At 39.7% G+C, this 21,401-nt stretch overlaps 1 protein-coding gene across 1 annotated transcript in view; it reads right to left on the reverse strand.

Moving 5' to 3' along the window:
- Positions 1-21,401, reverse strand: part of CPPED1 (calcineurin like phosphoesterase domain containing 1) — a 68,009-nt gene that overhangs the window by 11,506 nt on the left and 35,102 nt on the right. Inside the window, 6 exon segments of the mRNA XM_033914817.1 lie at positions 4,576-4,777; positions 4,779-4,814; positions 4,816-4,869; positions 4,871-4,915; positions 4,917-4,961; positions 4,963-5,003. Of these exon segments, the coding sequence (XP_033770708.1) occupies positions 4,576-4,777; positions 4,779-4,814; positions 4,816-4,869; positions 4,871-4,915; positions 4,917-4,961; positions 4,963-5,003 (423 nt within the window).

Below are 21,401 nucleotides of genomic sequence, written 5' to 3' on the forward strand. Positions count from 1 at the left end.
ACTGCAAAAAACGTATTAGAATCAGTTGGTCTTACAAAAAGTCGACATAACCTCCACATCTAAAAATGAAATCTTATGAATGCAATGCATATCAAATCAAATTAAATGGTAGGACCATAAGAATTTAACCAAGTCAAAAAATCTTATAGTTGTTCAGAAGTGCTAGCTTAGACCAAAGATCTATCATGGGATAGGCCCCCAAAGTGACAGGCCGGGTCAAGAACTGGTTGCCTGGAAGACGACAGAGGTTAGTGGTTAATGGAGATTGCTCTGAGGAAAGGGATGTTACCAGTAGTGTGCCTCAAGGTTCTGTTCTTGGGTCTGTTCTTTTTTAACATTTTTATAAGCGATATTCCTGAAGGGGTGTTAGATAAGATTTACAAGTTTACAAGTTTATTAATTTTTCTTGATTAATCGCTTTCTCTAATTCAAAGCGATGTACAAATCAAATTTAGTTAAAAGATAACAAACAAACATACAAAACAAACTGTTGGGAATCACAATGCTTACAAAGGTTTAAACTTATTATACTACATTGGGTAAAAATAGGGTTAAGAAATACATTCGTCAAATAAAAGATTAAACATAGGAAAACACATTAGGAGAAACAATAAATAAAAATCAAGAGTTAAAAGCGTCATTAAAAAGAAATGTTTTTAATAATGATTTAAATTTTACCAAATCTTGCTCGTTCTGTATAAAAATTGGAAGAGCATTCCAGGTTTGAGGGGCTGTTACGGAAAATATAAATTGCCGCCTGGTATTAATCAATTTCAATGAAGGTACTGTTAATAGGTTTTGATCAATTGATCTTAATGTTCTAATTGGATGGTAAGGTATTAAAAGTTTATGAATAAAAGCAGGTGTCTTATATAGTAGTGTTTTAAATGTAAGTAAACAGATTTTATAAGTTATTCTATGGATGACAGGGAGCCAATGTGCCTTTTCTAGTAGGGGAGTGACATGATCAAATTTTTTAGATTTAGTAATAAGTTTTATTAATAAGTTTTTTAGATTTAGTAGATGATACCAGAATCTGCAAAAGAATAGACACCCCAGATGGTGTGAATAACATGAAGAAAGACCTGGCGAAGCTTGAAGAATGGTCTGAAATTTGGAAGCTATAATTTAATGAAATTCAAGGTCATGCATTTGGGCTGCAAAAACCTAAAGGAACAGTACAATTTAGGAGGTGAAGAACTTTATGTGCACGACAGAAGAGAAGGACTTGGGTGTGATTGTATGTGATGATCTTAAGATGGCCAAATAGGTTGAAAAGATGACAGCGAAAGCTAGAAGGATGCTTGGGTGAATAGGAAGAGGTATGGCCAGTAGTAAAAAAGAGGAATTGATGCCCCTGTATAAGACTCTGGTGAGACCTCATTTAGAATATTGTGTACAATTCTGGAGGCTGCACCTTCAAAAAGATATAAAAAGGATGGAGTCGGTCCAGAGGAAAGCTACTAAAATGGTGCGTGGTCTTCGTCATAATGCGTATGGGGACAGTCTTAAAGATATGTATACTTTAGAGGAAAGGTGAGCGAGGGGAGATAGGAGATATGATAAATACATTTAAATACCTACCTGGCATAAACACGTGAGTTGAGTATCTTTCATTTGAAAGGAAGCTCTAGAACAGTGGTCTCAAACTCGCGGCCCGCCACGTACTATTTTGAGGCCCTCAGTATGTTTATCATAATCACAAAAGTAAAATAAAACAGTTTCTTGATCATGTGTCTCTTTAGCTATAAATGATAATATTATTATTAAGACTTAGCCAAAAGGAAAGATTTATAAACTATAAAGAGTTTTTACCTCATGCAAAATTGTCATTTCTTTAATGACATGAACTATTTTTTTCTGAGGCCCTCCAAGTACCTACAAATCCAAAATGTGGCCCTGCAAAGGGTTTGAGTCTGAGACCACTGCTCTAGAAAGAGAGGGTATAGGATGAAGTAAAGAGGCTCAGGAGTAATCTAAGGAAATACTTTCTAAGGAAATACTTTTTTACAGAAAGGGTTGTAGATGTGTGGAACAGTCTCCCAGAGGAAGTGGTAGAGACAGACTGTATCTGAATTCAAGAAGGTGTGGGATAGGCACGTGGGATCTCTTATAGAGAGGAAGAGAATGGTTACTGCAAAGCAGCAGACTAGATGGGCCATTTGGCCTTTATCTGCCATCATGTATCTATGTTGCTAATATATAAACACCAAAAAAGGGATATGAGGAAAAAAAAAAAACAGAATTGAATACTCATTTAGTTTCAAATTGACCATATAGATTTGCAATTGAGGGGGCATTTAATACTCAAAGATCCTGTTTTGGGTTTTTTATGCATTACAGAAAGCAATCTCGTCTTTTGAAACACCTCCTCAATATATCTCATCGCGGTAAGCTTTACGTCGTCTAATCATCACCGGCTCAACTATACTTTCAATTTCTCAATACAGTTACTTATCTATTTATTTTTTCTAATTTTAAAGTGCTTTGTGCTTTATGTTGTATATTCCTTTATATATTCTTTTCTATTCTTCAAATAAATAAATCAATATATAAATAATTGTAATCTTAATAACAATTTCATTTAAAGCATAGACTTATCTGAAAATAATTTCCTCAAAGATCTCTCTATTCAATTTCGAGCACATTTATGGAAGGAGTAGACCCGACATGTTTCGTTTTCAGCTTTTTCAAGGGTCCTCCCATTAGCGCCGGTGTCAGCTATGAGAAACTTTGGGAAGGTGGCTGACACCGGCGCTAACGGGAGGACCCTTGAAAAAGCTGAAAGCGAAACATGTCGGGTCTACTCCTTCCATAATGCGCTCAAATTTGAATAGAAAGATATTTGAGAAAATTATTTTCAGATAAGTCTATGCTTTAAATGAAATTGTTATTAAGATTACAATTATTTATATATTTATTTATTTATTTGAAGAATAGAAAATAATATATAAAGAAATATACAACATAAAGCACAAAGCACTTTAAAATTAGAAAAAATAAATAGATAACTGTATTGAGAAATTGAAAGTCTAGTTGAGCCGGTGATGATTAGACGACGTAAAGCTCACCGCGATGAGATATATTGAGGCGGTGGAGTGGTGGGGCTGAGGCTCAAAAATTATAATTAAAAAAATTATAACAAAAGTTTGAATAAAAAGGGTGTTTCAAAAGATGAGATTAAATTATTACCTCTAAAAGAAAAAAAGATAAGAATAATACATCGTTCTACAATAAAGAAATTACAGAAAGCAATGACATACTGTATTTGAAAGTTTATAAGTGTTTCAGATCTGACCAGTTAGTTACTACTTATATCAGAGGATGTAATTTACAAGCACTCCTTTGTCCAATGAACAGTGCTGAAATCTTGAAAACATCTCCATAATACAGCAAGAGATTGTAGGATGGGTCACTTTAAATGTACACAGTGCAACATCTGTGGACAAAAATATGCACTCTCTTACCATACGTCATGTGTTACTATTGGAGTTATGCTAAATTTTGCCTGTGTGGCTTAATATACTTGGGTCAAACCAAATATCTGAACATAAATATTGCATTACTAAACACAATTGGAGGCACCTTTAGTTCAACATTATTTGAATTTTTTTTTTTTTTTTTTAAATCACACTTTTGTTGGGTGATTGACCCAATTTTGCCTAACCCAAGGGGTGATGACTTCAAGAAATTACTTCACCAGAATGAGCAGTGCTAGATTTTAGGTTCAGTTCTTTAGAACCAGCGGGTTTAAATGTTAAGATTGAATAGATTTTTTAAAAATTTGACTAATTTTTCATATGTTCAGATTTTTTAACCAATCAGAATGGGAATGTATGACATTTTAATGGGGGATTATTTAGCTAAGAAATAAGAACCTTTATAATGCTAAACCACCATTTTTCATGGTCCAATGTTGATAGGCACCGATAGAAAATTGACATATTGCAACTTTCTCCCAAAGTAAGCTTATTTTACTGCCATGACCATTTTGTTATTGAACATTTCTATTTTGATTGGTTGCAGCATGTTTCCACAGATAAAACTCAAGTGAAATGAGGGCCCTTGTCAGAAATTTGTAAACTCTCTCTGTTGGTGAAGTCTGCTTCCAGATAACATTGGCTGTTTGAAAGTGTCTTTTCTCCTTTAGCACATTTTGAATATGAATTAGGGCTTTAATTTAAGGCATTATTAACTCGATTAAACTGCACCCCTATCCCCTTCCCCTCCCGGTCCGCATCTCTCTCTTTCCAGGCTTCTCTTCATACTTCACCGCATATTCCATCAGCTCACGCTCCCCTGCTCGCTCCTTCTTGGTGCCCCTGGGAATTTGCCTTGACCACTAGTGCACTGAAAGCAGGTTGCTTCTCACCGGGCCCGAAGCTTATCACTCTGTTTAGTCAGAAACAGGAAGTTGTCAGGCGGAACTTCCTGTTTCTGATGCTTATAAACTTTAACAAAATATTACTAAGGAATGAAACCATTTATTTCGACCATCCCTATGCAAGATCAAACCATCAGTGACTGGAGAAAGATGCTACTGGATGACTGCTTATGAATATAAATATACTGTACCTGCTTTATTAAACCTTTCCAGTAAATCTTGCCGAAGTGATCTTTCTATGTTGAAGTAGTCATGGTCTTCATTCACATTTTTAAGGAATAAAGGAATATGTTGAAATACTATTGCATGTTTACACCATTTTTGCTTGGCTATTGCTAGTTGCTCATTCAGCCACTTGTCATGAGCCTCCTTTAACTCTGGGCATTTTGAAAAAATCAAAAAACAACTGGGAATTCAGCACAAGAAAAAAAAACGCCTCCAACCCAAAAGCTGAAGTAGTCATCACCCCAGCTCCTGCAATACGCCAGCTATTGTTTCAGGTGTTGGGGTATTGCCAATGTCGTGATTTCCCACTAACAAACACCATTGGAATTCCTTGGTCAATCTTCTTAAGAGTTATTCTTTAAATCTTGCTCTTGTCCTTCCCGCCACTTTTCTCCTATAAAAGATGAATAAATGTATGCATGAAATCTTGGTGTGATCACGTACATTATTAATGTCATCTTCTGCTTATCTCCATATGCACAAACAATTAAGAACCACAAATTACATATTATAGTATCTAGTTGGCTGTAATAATTGATATATCTTAACATTCAAAGAGTTATTGTTATGGTTGCCAATTGAAAATATGGATAATTCTTCAGAATTGCAACCAATTATTACTTTAAAAATATTCAATTCTGCTACAGAGTTTTGTACTGTGATTATAAAAGTCAAATAATCATATCTGCAGTCTATAATCTAAAACTGTTCAGTATGTAGGTATTTAAAATGTCTTTTCACAATCAAACAAGCAACCCAAAAATACTATATTTTGGTGTTTTTATCTTATGATTATGTTTGTTTTGCTTTCTAATTCGCTTAGGTATACTGCATTTTTCACTCCATAAGACATACCTCACCATAAGATGCACCCTAGATTTAGAGGAGGAAAATAAGAAAAAAAACCCATTCTGAACCAAATTGTATACTAATGTATACCCGGCATCTTTAAATTTCATCCTAGCCCCCCGGCACCTTTAAATTCCATCCCAGGAACCTATAAATTCCATCCCAGCCTCCCCTCACCCCAACGGTACCTTTAAATTGTGGTGGTCGCTGGATGGCTGCCTGCTGATTATATTGGGGCCAGCAGTAGGAAATATATATGATAACAGTAGTAGAACAATAAAACAAATAAAATATAAACCCTGCTGCAGAAGGATAAGTAGAATGCCTAATGCGGGAGAAACTGGTGGACAGAACCAAAGGTTGTATGCTGTGAAAAGGGAAAAAAATAAGATCAAAATAAAGATTTACAAATAAACTCTAAGAAATGGCATTAGATCAAAATTAAACCATAATGGATGAGAATGAAACCAAAATAAATAAAAATTTACAATCAAATAAGGCCCATTTAAGTCCAGCTTGAAATTACTGGTAGATCTGCTCAGCGCAAGGCCAAGGAAACGCCGTCGACTGCAAACTAAATTGGATTTCTCCATGGTGCCCTCCAGGCCGAAAATGCTTCTGTTTTCCTGCTGGGGGATGCCGACTCCAGCTGATTCAGCAATCAGTCCCCCTTCGGCATCAACAAAGCCCTGGCCTCTCCCCCTCCTCTCTTCCACGCTGGCGGCCACTAAGCTCAGAGGCCAATGACAACAATTGCATGCTGCCTCCCTTCAGGTGGAGTCTGTGTTGTTGGGATTGCCGGTGTTGAAAAGCTTTTTTCCCCTCTCTGCCGCTATCCCTGGCCTGCCGTGCTGTGCCTCCTAGATGTCTGCAGCAGTCTATGTCAGCTGAGAGCATCCTGAATGCCGATCTCCCACATTGCCCAATGAAGTCTCGCAGGCCCAGGCAAAAGCGCTTGTGCGCTGCTGGCCCCAAAATAACAAGGAGGCAGCTGTCCAGCGACCACCACAATTTAAAGGTACCGCTGGGGGGAGGGGTGCTTTTTATTCACTCCATAAGATGCATCCTTATTTCCACCCACTTTTGGGGGGGAAAAAGTGTGTCTTATGGAGCAAAAAATACAGTAAGTGGAATATAAGGTTTTTTTTACATAAATAAATTAAAATAATATACATCATTTTTAGAAGCAAGACAAAATAGAGGGAATTCTAAGAAGGAAATATGGGGGGGGGGGGGGGGGTACAAAGACATAAACTGACAAATGGAAATGAGGAGAGAGTAGGGCTTCCAAACTTGCCTTGGAGACCCTGCAGCCAGTTGTGTTTTCAGGATACTTGCAATGAATATATTTATGGTAGATCTCTAACGCTTGCAAATTTATCTCATAAGTATTCACTGAGGACATTTTGAAAACCCGACTGGCTATAGGATTAAGGCAGGTTTTAAAAGCCCTTGAGTAGGAGGTAATGAGAAACTGCAGAATGAAGACACATACATGTATGTGAGGCACTTTAATATTTGCTTTGAAAATTATGATATTTTCCCAGAACATATTTTAAAACACCATCAACTTACTGCTTATGTTATCCAGACAATATTTACTACTACTAATCATTTCTATAGTGCTGCTAGATGTACGCAGCGCTGTACATTAAAACACGCAAGAGACAGTCCTTGCTAAGTAGAGCTTACAATCTAATCAGACAATATTAGCTCTTATACAAATTTTCAGTGTAATGAGCAGGGTGTAGATTTTTCTTGGGCTCAAAAATTATTGAAAGATTCCACATCTACATTATATGCAAGACTGATTACTACATTAAATCATAAGCAAATTAAACCATATTGTGCATGCGATTAAACAAAATAGTCTCTGCATGAAAACAAATTTCACTCAAAAATGTTTTGCTGCATGGAGCAATAAATGAAAAAAAAAAAAAAAAGAGGAGGAGAAATTATGGAACTAGTTATGCATGCACAATTTCTAGCACTGTCATATCTAACCTAAATCTTAAACAAGATGAGTAGTTAGTAATTTCCAGAGCTGGCCCAAGGGTATCCGACACCCCAGGGTGCCTCAAGACAATCTACTGCCCGAGCAAGGGATGAAATGGTATCCCCACAAGAAACCCAAAAGAGGCAGCCCCCTCAAAATTCTGGTTAGGGAACAGGTAGGGAAGGTCCTCTCACTCAGAACACTGGCGAGGAGGCTGCCCCCCCCCCCCAAAAAAAAAAAATACAGCTTATGTTTCCAGAATATAAAATAAGAAGTGACAACTTTGCAATTGGCTGGTTATATTTAAGAAAACAAACAAAACTGTTGCAGTTATATAATGTAGTCTAGGACTCTAAAATATAAAATACTGACCTGTACAATGGACCATCATGGTGTCATTGTAGCATATAGGGCTCAATTCTATAAATGGTGCCAGTTGGGCATGGTTGTCAATCAACTGCTAGGCATTGTTTATAGAATCACACATAGTGACGCCTAAACGGACTTAGGTGTCGCTAGGCATCCTAGAGATAGGTGCCGATATATTAGATCAGGTATTACCTAGTCCAATCTACCAGTGCCTACCTCCAATGCCTAGCAACACCTAAGCCAACCACATCTCTTCTCTGCCCCTAACCATGCCTACTTTTCAGGTAGACAGAAGGCACCTCGACTTAGGCATCGATAGGTGCTGTGTGAATATCTACATGCAAACAATTTAAGAAATTGTTTTTTTAATGTGTTTTCAATTGGTGCGGCCAATTACCACAACCATTTTAACTTATGAAAAATAGTTGTGTGCAAATGCCCTGGCTTTCCTAGAAAGATATTTAATACCATACTCCACATTAAAATCTTTAAGATCAGAAGACAAAGCCCCTATTAAACAGTTCCTTCTTTAAAAGTTATATTACTCTAGAAGAGTACATGACTTTTTTTCTGTTTCGGCCCCCCAAATCTGGATCTTACTTCCACTTAATTTAAGAGAAGAAAAACTATTGAACAAATTTAAAAGTCTCTAAAGAGCTGGCTTTTTAATAGATGCTTTTTAATAGATCAGTCTCACTATATTTTAGGGTAGGATGAGGAGGTTACTGAATATGTGGGTATGTGGTCCCTCATCCTGTGTGTATTAAACCTATAACTGATTTTATTTTTTTGTTTTATTTTTTTAATATTGTAATTTAAGTTGCCCTTTTCCCTAATGTTTTAACGTCAATTAGCAGTATATGTGATATATGTGGATTTTATTATTTTATCTGATTTTTATCTGATGTAAATCGCATTGAAATGAGATTTTGCGATCTAATCAAAGAATTTATTAAACTTGAAACTTTGTTAGGCGTCTAAGATTAGGACACTTAACGTAGGTGCCATTTATAGAATCAGGTCTATATTATGCATGCAAAGAAGAACCCATTGTCCAACAATTGGCGCAGAGCAGAACTGGAATGGTCCTCATATAATTCACCATACCAAAAAAAAGAAAAGGCCAGATTCTATGTAGTTTCATCTTAGTAACATGAAAACAAACATTCCCCAGTACCATATTATGAAGTAATACAAAAGCTTACAATAGATTACTCAACACCAGATCTTACATAAGGCTACCTAAAAAGGGCAATATTGTAATTCTGCAATGGACTCTAGAATATCAATACAACTATTGGGAAAGTAGTATAAACTGGATTACTACAAATCCCTATACAGAAGCTCCAAGCTACCTGGTCTCTGAATCCCCACAAAGAAGTTACCATAAACCAAAAATTGCAAGGTGTCCAAGGAGCCCAAGAGTTATACCAGATGTCATAAGAGGCTTGAAAAACAAGTTCACATTTTCAATTATACTTATGCACTGGTTAAATATAAATAAATTAAAAATTACTGAAAATCTAATTTAATCTAATGCTTAGTTTTGTATACTGAGTCTTTAATCCAAGAAAGCTCGACTCGGTTTACAGTAGTTAGATAACGTAATGAAAATATGAAACAGTAATTAAATTAAGCAAATCGTAACATAGCAGAAGTAGGAGAGGAATTAATTACCAAAGTGTTTGGTGAACAGAATGGTTTTCAAAGGCTTGCGAAAATTTGAAAGAGAACTAAAACTTCACAAAAAAAGTGGAAGATCATTCCAAAGTTCCAAATCAGGAACCGTAACATCTATCCTTGAATTAATAGACCTCAATGATGCTAATGTTTGGCCATAAACTTTCAGCTTCACAGAAAACAGCACCTTAATCATCATAGGTCTAGAGTAGTTTATCTCAAACTGTGAAAAATGAATGGAAAAAATTGCATTACAATTAGTAAAGGGGCAGAGATCTGGGGCAGAGCTTGGATGGGCCTAGAGAGGTCTGTGGCTGGGGTACTCGGTTGATATTTGTTAGGGTGTACTTAGCTTATAGTTGAGAAACACTGCTGTAGGCAATCAGCTGGTGCCAGTGCCTCTCTGGCCCTCTTTCCCTGCTAGCACCCCCTACTGGCGTTTCAGGGCCCATCTGGAGGGCCTCTGCACATGTGCAGATGTCGATGTGATGATGTCACGCATATGCGTGTGATGTCCGCGACACTTCTGGGTGCCTCAAGCCATGGCCACTACCTTATAGTGTGCCCCAGCTCGAGAAAGGTTGAGATCTATTTGCAATGCATTGCTTTTAATGCATATTCATTAGGAAAATCCTGAAAACCTGACTGGATTCCGGCCCTCAAGAAGTTTTTTTGTTGTTGTTGTATCTACAATTTGCTTAGTAATTGACAGGGATAATTTACAACCTTTATTCTGTCTGCTCTTCCTTTAAAAAACAAACAAACAAAAAACTCACCACCTGGCTTACTTTTGCCTTTATTGGGATGTCTTAACTTCCTAATTTGATGGTATCCTTCACAGATACAGTACCTCACTCTAGATCATATTCCTGACTGATGGCTGTGTTATGTTGTTCAAATGTTTTCAACTGACAGATCATTTCATAAATACTGCATTTCCAATGACAAAACATCCAGCACCTAAAAGTAAAATGTTTTATCACTGACAAATTCAGTTCCCAGATTATAAATTTTTGGCCATTTCCCTTTCCTCATGTTTTTATATATAACAAAATATTTGCCTTTTCTAGTGCATTTATTCATGCTGTTCAGATAAATCTATCACCGTCTTCTGTTTGTGACAGATCGCTTGCTGCTAGGTGAATGTGATTTCACAAGGAGCTTTGTGAAATCCATGCAAGGGAACCATATAACTCACATTTTACAAATCTACTCTAAGACAAAATGGTATCAGTAAACATAAAAATCTGTCTGCATCAGACCGACAGTACTATTTACTAACTTTGTAGACTGTGATAACTTTTATTGGACAACACAAGAGATGTTACAATCTATACTTTCAAGACCAAAAAGTCCCTTTATATGTTTTCTTAGAAATACTTTAGAGCCATGATTTTTAATTAGTGTATTTTACAACTTGTTTTCAGTTTAGTTAGGATGAAACTTAATAAAACAGGGCTAAGAACAAGGAAGACTAAATGGACCTTGTGGTGGATGCATGCCATCATCTAACGCAGTGAATCACAAACTGTGTGCACTGGCGAATTATAAGCCTGTCCCTGCCAGCGCCTCTCCTCCTCTTTGCCCCCCCCCCCCCCCGATGATGGAGGGATTTCCAAAACCCAGTAGTTTGTATAGGTTTTGGAAGGCCCCCCTGAGCTCAGGACCATATCTGGAGAGCCTCTAAGCATGTGTGGACATCACGCATATGTGGGTGACATCATCGATCGACATCCACACATGCTCAGAGGCCCTCTAGACATGGCCCTGAGTTTAGTGTGCCACAGTGAAAAATGTTTGTGAGACACTGATCTAAGGGTAGAACACAAGACAGGAAAAGTACAAAATCTGTCCTGGATAAGTAATATTTTACTAGCAGCCCTGATCAGTGACTAGGATATACCCTTAGCAGTGTATACGAGTAATTAGGCAGAGAGAATGGGTTAGTTGGTCCTTTTCCTTTCATCAATCAGTATACTACTAGTAACTAGATTATACAGATGATAAATCATCTACTAATTCTAAACACAGGCGGCAATATGGGATAACTACTGCAGTTATATCTCTACCAATATTTTGCCCACAACTGCATCAGCAACTTAGGTGTAGGGCTGGAGATTGGCTTGCTTTGTCCCTATCAAAAAAGTGTTCTGCCCTTGCTTCTAAAATATGTTTTCTATCTGATACAAAAGCTCAGTACACCTTAGCATATTTGATTACCCATTCCCCACAAAACTATAGGTCCCTACGCCCCTTAAACAAGATGTGGTTAAACCTTTGTTAAAAGGCTAATCTTTAGATCCAATTATTCTAGAAAACTAAAGACTGCTTTTTGGGTTTTTGTTTTTTTTAAATAAAAGTATTAGAGAAGCCACTTGAACAAGTTCAAAACTTCATAGATGGTCATGGGCTTTTAGATCAATTTTAGTTTGTATTCAGGTACTCTTTTTTCCCTGTTCTGGATTGCATTCAGCGTGGTTTTGATCAAGGCCAATCCAGGTCACAAGTACCTGGCAAAAACCCAAATAGTAGCAACATTCCATGCTACTGATTCCAGGGCAAGCCATGTCATGACCCCACTTGGGAAGGTATTTGGTGGACAAAGACATTGGGCATCTCTCCCACTGCCAGGGAGGTGTGTCGATTGGAGACGGGAGAGACTGGACATATCTCCTGCTCACAAAGGGGGCTACTCCCACTAAAAAATAAAATAGATGACAGCTTGATTCTTCATTTTCTTCATTAGCCACAATCAAAACACATGCCAAAAGATGCACCTGTAACAGTGCTATCACTATACTGGCACCCCTGGACCAGTCGCTGATTTTTGTCAGTTTTGGAGAATGGAGCGGCGATTTTTAAGAATCCACTGGAGTGGAGTGCTCATTTCATTACTGAAGAGTCGGAGACTGCTAGAAAACTCACTAAAGACCGAGATAAGCCGTTTTGATAATCCGCTGCAAAAATGCATGCAGGCTAAACCATCTGAAAACCAGTTTAGTGATCACATTAAAGTTTTGAGAATCTGGGCCTTAGTTTCTCCATAAGGTGAAAGTGGGGGTATCAGATTGTCTCCGGTGTAAAAAAATACATTGTTCTGCTAACAATGAAGCTTTTTGCAGCAATGCATTCTCCCCCCTCCACCCCCCCATGGACAGACCCAATGACCTATTAGAAAATAACAACAAATCTGCCTTCAAAGGAATCCGTTTGCTCAATACAGTTTGTATGTAAAAGGCAATAAATTACCAAAATGTTTGTATTCTCTCACAAGACCAAAACATATGTATCAATCCATCCAGGAGTACAGAGACATTTAGGACACTCTATATGGAGGGCAGAAGGACCCATTATCTCATCTCAAACTTGAGGTAAATCAAAGAAAAGGCAAGGGAGCACCAGAAGCAGCTCTACCTGTGCTTCATTGATTATACCAAGGCTTTTGACTGTGTTGAGCATGACAAGCTTTGGAAAGCACTTAGTGAGGTAGGAGTGCCAGCGCACCTGATCAGGTTAATCAAATTGCTCTATTACGATCAAGAAGCTACAGAGTAAAGCAGGTATGGAGACACAGAATGGTTCAAGATCAAAAAGGGTACAAGACAAGGAAGCATCTTCTCTCAATATAATACAACTTCTTATATTCCACAATTTTCGATAGGGAATCATTGTGGCTTACAGCAAGATGAGTTACATTTGTGATATAGTGTTATTGATAAGTGAGTTTAACATTGCCATGTTAGTTTAGGATGGCAGTCTCTTTTTCTTTTCAACCACTATACAGAAGTAATCTTGAGGAAGCTGGACTTACCCCCTCTTTTACAAAGGTGGAAGAACCATCAACAATCTGAGATACGCAGATACTACCCTGCTGGTAGTGAGAAGGACCTCAAGAAGTTGATCCTGAAGCTCATAGAAGAAAGCAAGAAGATGGGACTTTACCTGAGCATCAAGAGGACCAAAATCATGACTACCACCAAAAAGAAGGTCCACATAAAGATCAACAATGAAGAAATAGAAGTGGTTGACAGTGTAATTTTCCTTGGGCCCCTCATTAATCACAGTGGCGGTTTGACAGCAGAAATCAAGTGTCAATTAGCACTGGGGCATGCAACCATGGTGAGCATGGTCCAAATATGGAAGTGCAAGGATGTCTGAGTCACCATCAAGCAAAGACTGATCACTGCCATTGTGTCCCCAATCACAACACATGGCTGCAAGTGACAATCACGAAAGTAGATAGAAGAAAAATTGATGCCTTTGAGCTGTGGTGCTGGAGAAGACTTCTACAAATCGCATGGACAGCTAGAATCACCAACAAAGATGTTCTTGATCATATAAATTCAGCGTTGTCCCTCGAAGGCAAGATTACCAAACAGAACTGACCTATTCTGAACATGTGATGAGGGCAAATTCACTAGAAAAGGAGGTAATACTTGGAATGGTCAGTGGTAAAAGGAAGCAGGGGAGACCAAAGGCCTGTTGGCTGGATACCATCAAGAATGATACAGGAATGAATATCAAGCAATTGAAAGAAGCTGTGGAAAACAGGGAAGCATGGTGAGGACTGGCCTACAGAGTATCCAAGGGTCGGACATGACTGAATGGATAGCAGTAGTAGCAGCATGAGAAGCTATGCCAGAGATATAGGCTCAATAAGGTGACACATATAGGTGAAGGAGAAACTTAAAGTGCAGCTCTTATAGGGCAATAGAGCGAATCAAGAACTTTAAATGTTTACAATACTTCATTCTTATTAATATGATGTCTTAAAATTTAGCAGATTCAGCTTAGTACTTTTCAGATACCATGTGCATGTCTGCATAAAAAATATATCAATGTATCAGGTTAAGGGGACTGAAGACCATCTTGGAAAGTGAGGAAGAAAAGTGTTGAGAATGCAAACACTGGCACTTTAAAGCAAGCAAATGGGCACATACAGTTGGATTTTAAGTATTGCTAATTAACATGTAGTTAAAGAACAATTTTCAAAATTATGCATTTTGATGCAAAGTCAAGAGATACTTTTATCTGCAGATTTTGTACCTCTTCCGCAAGATAAAATTACACACAAACTTTACCTGTGAAAATTGCTCCAAGGATAAATTATCTGCAGATATGTTACTCCTGCTTCTTCGCAAAAAATAATGCACAAGCTACACATATCATTGGCTCCCCTGGTCTAATCCTCTCTCAGAAATACCTCTACAAGAAAATTGGGCACACACAAGGCAGGCGGTCTCAATAGCTTTTTACCTTCTGCCTGCTTACTGTAATTTGATTTTTGAAAATTGTCCACTTATAGAGTAATTCTATAAAGAAAGTACTAACATTTATTATTATTATGTTCTTGTATACCGCCATACCCAAGGAGTTCTAGGCGGTTCACATCAATTAATTAAGATCCGATCTGACCAGAATACCGGCATGTACATGCAAAAATGCCAAAACTCCATTTAAGTGTTAACCTATAAATATGCTAGATAGTGAGGACAAATCTACAATAAGTGGATTTCTTGCTAGACCTCAAACACCCAAGGCACTACTTCTAATTCTATTCGTGCCCTTACTGGGGTGGTGTTTTCATCATTGGTCTTAGCAAATAGCATGTGCAATAAATATTTTTGTTAATTTTCAACAGGCTCTGCATAAATTATAAAGTGCATACAGTGCTATAAAAGTGCTCTATAGTGCTGCAAAGGAAAGGCACTTATCTTTGCGCCCCTAGTTTCGTCAGGGGCTATGCCTCCTTAGTTACAAGCACCAACATTTTTAGTTACCAAACCTTCTCTTTGAGCTGAAACCACTATTATTCATAGCACTGCACTCAGAGGCTGAGGGGCTCATAATCAAAAGAGAAAAACGTTCAAAAACCGGCCTAAGTTGGCACTTGGACGAACATTTCTCAAAAATGTCCAAGCGCCGAGAATAAAACTGGGTTTTGGACGTATTTAAAAATGATCTAGGCCTTCATAGTGCAGCTCAACGTCCAAAGCTAAATGGGGCGTTTCAGGAGGCGTGTCGAGGGCGGGAATTGGGCGGGACGTGGGCCGGCTTAGACTTAGTTGTACAGCATGTAAAACTGAAAGTTTTACAACAGAGTCTAGACGGAACTTGGACATTGTGACTTAGACCATGTAAAACATGGTCTAAGTAAATAAAAACCACCTAAACTCACCAGATAAGCACTGAAAACACATAACACAGTGCCCCACAAACTACCCCAGTGATCACCAACCCCCCCCACCCCCATAAAAATTTTATTCACTTTAAATTTCAGCCTCCAGACCATCATCACCTAGCTGCCTGGCATACGAAAGCCTAGTCGTCCAGCCCAGAGGCAGTTTAAGTCATCTTGGGGGTGGGTTAGGGACCCACAGAGAGGAGGACCCATGTCCATAAGCCCCTGTAATCACTGCATTGATACTGAAACATGTGCACTGCTCTATACACCCACAAAACCTTTTTTTTACTGGCATATTAGTGTCTCCTGCAGGAATAAGGGCTATTGAGGTGGTAGATAAGTGGATCTAGGGGATTCTGGAGGTGGTTTGGGGGGCTCACCGTCACCTAAAAGGGAGCTATAGTGAGGAGAAGTCATGGCACTCTTTTTATGAAGTTCACAGCAGTGCCTTGTAGGTACCCCACTATTTAAGTGGCATGTCTGGGTGTGCAGTCCATTACTTTGCAGACCCCTCCCATGTCCAACAGGGCTTGCTCTAGGCGTTTTGGACTTGGACGGAAAGTTGGACGGAAATGTGGTATAAAGATGGACGATTTAGCGGCTTGGACGATCAGATCGGCAGGACGTATAATTAGACGATTTTCGAAAGTAAAAAAAAGTTGGACATATCTTTTGAAAATGTGTCTTAGGCTCTTTTTAACTTTAGACGACTTGTGAGATGGACGTAAACGGACTTAGACGTCCCTTTCGATTATGCCCCTGAGTGCAGTGCTATGAATATAAGTACAGTTAGGAATTGGCCCCCTAGTGATAATTTTGTGAAGGATTTTTTACGCATATGCGCCACTTCTAAAATTCCCCTGCTCTCCCCAGTATACAAGAATGTACATACATATACGTGGCAGGAGGCAAGTATATTTGGGCAGAATACTGAACACTGTGCATGGTATTTATAAAATGGGCATGTTTGCAAGAATGGCGCACATACATGTATATACCAGCTCCCAAGCCAATGTAAATGTATGCATCTTCATTATAGAATGACATTACAGAATTTGTCCCCATCTTCGTGGGATCTATCTCCATCCCTGTCAGTTCTGTCCCCGCCCATCCCTGAAAACTTTGTCCTCATCTGCACAAGCCTCGAACAGGGGCAGTGACAGAAATGGGGATGGAAATAGATCCCATGAGGACAGGGACAAATTTGTCCCCATATTATTCTCTAAGACACAGTTTCTGAAACTTTCTTAATAAACTAGAAACCCGTTTGAACACTCACGCTAGACAACCTATTATAAAATTACTCTTAATTTTATAAAAAGCTGCCAAAGCTGGCATTCAAGTAGGCACTTATTTTGAGGTTATTTATAAAGATACATGGCATCTATGGGGCTCATAAACAAAAGTTTAAAACGTCCAAAAACCAGCCTAAGTCGACACCCGTGATGACCTAATAGCAGGGAACAACAAGTGCCGATAATAAAAACCAGCACTTCTAAGCTGCTGTTCGTCCAGAGAGCAAAGGGTCATGTTGGGAGGTATTTTATGGGCGGGAATCAGATGGGCTTCAATCTGGACGTACCCCCAGCCATAATCAAAACTTTCCTAGAGGGAACTTAGATGCCAGCATTTAGACCTGTTTAAGTTGAGTCTAAGTTCCACAAAGGTGCCCAAATTGACAAGACCACTGGAGGATTTAAGGTATAGCCCCCTTACTCCCCCTATGGCCACAAACCCACCCACCACCCAAAGAACAACCCCCCCCAAAAAAAAACAACAACAATCCATAGGCTTCCCATCAGTTGAGCTAGTTTTGGGAATTCTTGATGGAGTTGATGGAGATTCCTCCTGCAAGGATAAGCTGAACCACAGAACCCTACACCCCTCCCCATCACCCTTCACATCTCCCCCCCCCAACATGCACAGACTTGTTTCAACACACTTGCTACTTTTTTTTTCATACTTGGGTAGATAAATTATTAAATGCCTTTCATATAATTCTCATATACTGAAATCTACTACTACTATTATTACTTCTATAGCACTACCAGGCAAATGTAGCACTGTACAGAGTCACAAAGACGACAGTCCCTGCATGAAACAGCTTACAATCTAAACAGTGAACACAGACAAACAGGATGTCATGGATACAGTTAAGGGGAATGGTTAATTTGTTGGCTGGGTTGGTGGGCAGTAGGGTCATAGATTGAAAGCTATATAAAAAAATGTGGATTTTCAGTCTGCTTTTAAATAAGGTAAGGGAAGGGGCTTGGAAGACAAACTTGGGTAATTTATTCCAGGCATAGGAAGCAGCTAGATGAAAGGAATGAAGTCTGGAATTGGCAGCAGAGGAGAAGGGTACAGCTAAGAATGGCTTATCTGAAAATGGAGTTCTCTGGGAGGTGTATAGGGATAGAGAAGAGAGGAGAAATATTGAGGGACAGCAAAATGAACACACTTTTAGGCCAGCAATAGGAGCTTGAATTGGATGCGAAGGTGGATAGGGAGCCAGTGAAGTGATTTAAGGAGAGGGGTGACATGAGTGTAGTGAGGTTGGTAGAAGATGAGTTGTGTAGCAGAGTTTTGCATAGATTGGCTTTCACTCTGCTCTGACCCTTTTGAAATATGTAAAGCTGTGGGCTATGAGAAGAGAAGAGGCTTCTTCTATTCAGATATCACTTGTGTCTTTATCACCTCCACTGAAGCTGTTTCGCACACCCGATTTGATAAATCTTTTTGAAAACAGGATCTATGATATTCAGGTCAAGCAGCATATATAGTTGCATTCTTCAGAAAAGTTCACATCGGTCACAGACTTTAATGACAAATGATACCTAGAAACTATAGAAAATGTTTAAACAGGTTGATAGGGAACAAGTTCTACTAGGTCTATCTAGACTGCTGAGGGATTGCAATTATTTTTGCTTTGTGTTTCATATATTGAGCAAGGACTGAACTTTGATTTACTCCTTCACCAGGGCACGTATATTTAGCACTTTTATTTGTCCTAAATCTAATAAGTACAAAAAAAATTGGGTATTTTATCATTTTTCAATTAACATATGAATACAAGTTCATTGAACTAAAACTGAGCTGGCATAAACATTACTTGCTCACTGATTCGTTATCACATTACTAACAGATTGAGCTTAATCAGGTTCTTCTGGTTTTTCGATTACACACATTATTAGACAGGCCTCAATTAATTTGGCCTAGAACTGCTCCATCTTATTACGGCAGGAGCTAACAGAAATTTGCAAGAGGTCACAGCCATGCACTTACTTTGACACTTGTTCCATCATCCAAATAAATATAATAAACTGAGCAAAACTAAAATGCATCTTAACAGCATTGCACTTTTAAGAAGGAATCTAAATGGTAGCAATTACAGATTTAAAAATTTAGACCAAGAACAACAGAGAAACTAACAGTACTTTGCTAATGCAAAGTATGAAGCATCCATATCTTTCTGGACTGAAAGCAATGCAATTAAGAAAATAACAGATATTTATGATATAATGTACTATACAATCAAAAATTCTGGGTTTTAAGACCAGATGAGGGTTTATTTCATTAGATATTTCTATAAACTTCATGGACCAACATGAGCATATATGCAAGACATTACTGTACATTTAAATGCACAATCCTTACTAGAAGCAGACTGTCTTGATCTGACCATTCATTCAATATTAACAATTCAGTACTCATGTTAAATACACATCTTACACACTGAAAAAAATGGGGAAGCAGCTTTTCTACATCTGCAGAGAAGTCTTGAGAGTCTGGGAGATAGGACTTCGATCTCCAAAACAGCATTGTCACCCCGTGATGTCATCAGAATGGGGCAACTGACATTGTAGCATGTGGCCACAGAGGCATGCCCACAGGCGTGTGCTCTGTCCCTTTGGAACAGTGTATCGCAAACTGTGTGCCTCCTGACATTTCAGGTATGCTGCGAGATGCTGGGGGGGGGGAAGAAGAGATGTCGGCTGACTGCCTACAGCATGTGCCACATCCTGTAGGCAATCAGCCAGTGCCAGTACCTCTCCTTCTCTCTGCACATCTTCCCTGCCAGCACCCCCACTGGCGGCTCAGGGCCTGTCTAGAGAGCCTTCATGCATACGTGGACATCCATGTGATAAGGTCACACATGCACATGATGTCATCACATCAACGTCACATACTTCTGGGATGCCTCAAGCCGCAGACACTATGTTTGCCAAGGCTTGACAAAGTTTGCTTAAGGCCCTGCCCACAGGAGGAGCCTAAGGCTCCCGGGCCTATTCTGATTGGCCCAGGCGCCTCAGGCCCCACCTGTGGGCGGGGTTTCAGCCGCCTGAGCCAATCCGGCCCTATTCTGGAGCCGGCTGGCCTGCCGGGCGGGCTTGGCACCCGTCCTTCTGGCCAACGTTGAAAGACGGGGGAGTGGGGGTGGGGGGGGGGTCATTGGGTCAGCCGGGGGTTGTGGGTCGGCGGGGGGGGGGGGTGATCGGGGGTTCGGTCATTGGGGGAGGGGGGTTGTGTTGAGGGCAGGAGGGCCTGGGATCCCTCCTGCCCGTATTGTAGTGGGGGGGTTGCCGGGGCCAGGAGTGCTTGGGTCCCTCCTGGCCAAATCCAGTCGAGGAAGGGGAGGGGGGTCGCTGGGGCCAGGAGGGTTTGGGCTCCCTCCTGGCCCAATCGTACTTGGCGGGGGGGGGGGCACGATCGCCGGGGCAAGAGGGCTTGGGCTCCCTCTTGCCCCGATATTGTGTGTGTGTGTGTGGGGGGGTGATGTATCGCGGCAGGAGAGATGCCTCATCTCCCCTACCGCGATGCCATCACTCCTCTACCCGAATTGCCGTGACCCGCGGCAAGAGAGATAGGGCATCTCTCCTGCCGCGATTTGCGGCAGTTCGGGTAGAGGTAATGATGGCATCGCGGTAGGGGAGATGAGGCATCTCTCCTGCCGCAATGGTTGCGGTGGGTAGGTTGCCGGGCTGCTGAACTGATCGCGCCAGCGGCCCCCAGCTCAGCGGGCCCTTTTTCGGCACTTAGACCTGGTTTGACTTCGTCTAAGTCAAAAAAGTATAAGTGCCGACTAGGCAACCTGCCTACGGTTTTGGTTATACCTGCTGCACGCCTAGGTGTAGGTCGGCCCACCTCCCGCCCACCCTTTCCCCTCCTCTAAACATGCCTTTTTTCTCTCTGTGCGTTTAGAGACAGGGGAAAAGCCTAAGCTCGTTTTAGATACGTCTAAAAACCAGCTTTGGTTATGGGTACTTGGATGATCAGGCTTTTTGATCGTCCAAGTAGCATTTAGGACACTTTTTTAGATGTTTTTTTTTTTATTATGAATCCCAATGTTTCTCTGATTTTACTGTATAAGAACATAAAAATATAAGAGTTGCCATACTGGGACAGATCGAAGGTCCTTCAAGCCTAGTATGCTGTTTCCAATAGTTGCCAATCCAGGCACAAGTATCAATAAGATCCCAAAAAAGAGTAAAACAGATTTTATGTTTCTTACCCTAGAAATAAGCAGAAGATTTTCCCAAGTCCATCTTAATAATGGCTTATGGACTTTTTTTTTAAAGGTAAATTATCCAAACCTTTTTTAAACTCCTGCTAAGCTAACTGCTTTCACCACATTCTGTAGCAACAAATTCCACAGTTTAACTAACACTGTGTGAAGAATATTTTCTCCAGTTTACTTTACATCTACTACATAGTAA

This window comes from Geotrypetes seraphini, chromosome 11 (genome assembly GCF_902459505.1).
Source record: "Geotrypetes seraphini chromosome 11, aGeoSer1.1, whole genome shotgun sequence".
In the NCBI taxonomy this organism is placed as follows: domain Eukaryota; kingdom Metazoa; phylum Chordata; class Amphibia; order Gymnophiona; family Dermophiidae; genus Geotrypetes; species Geotrypetes seraphini.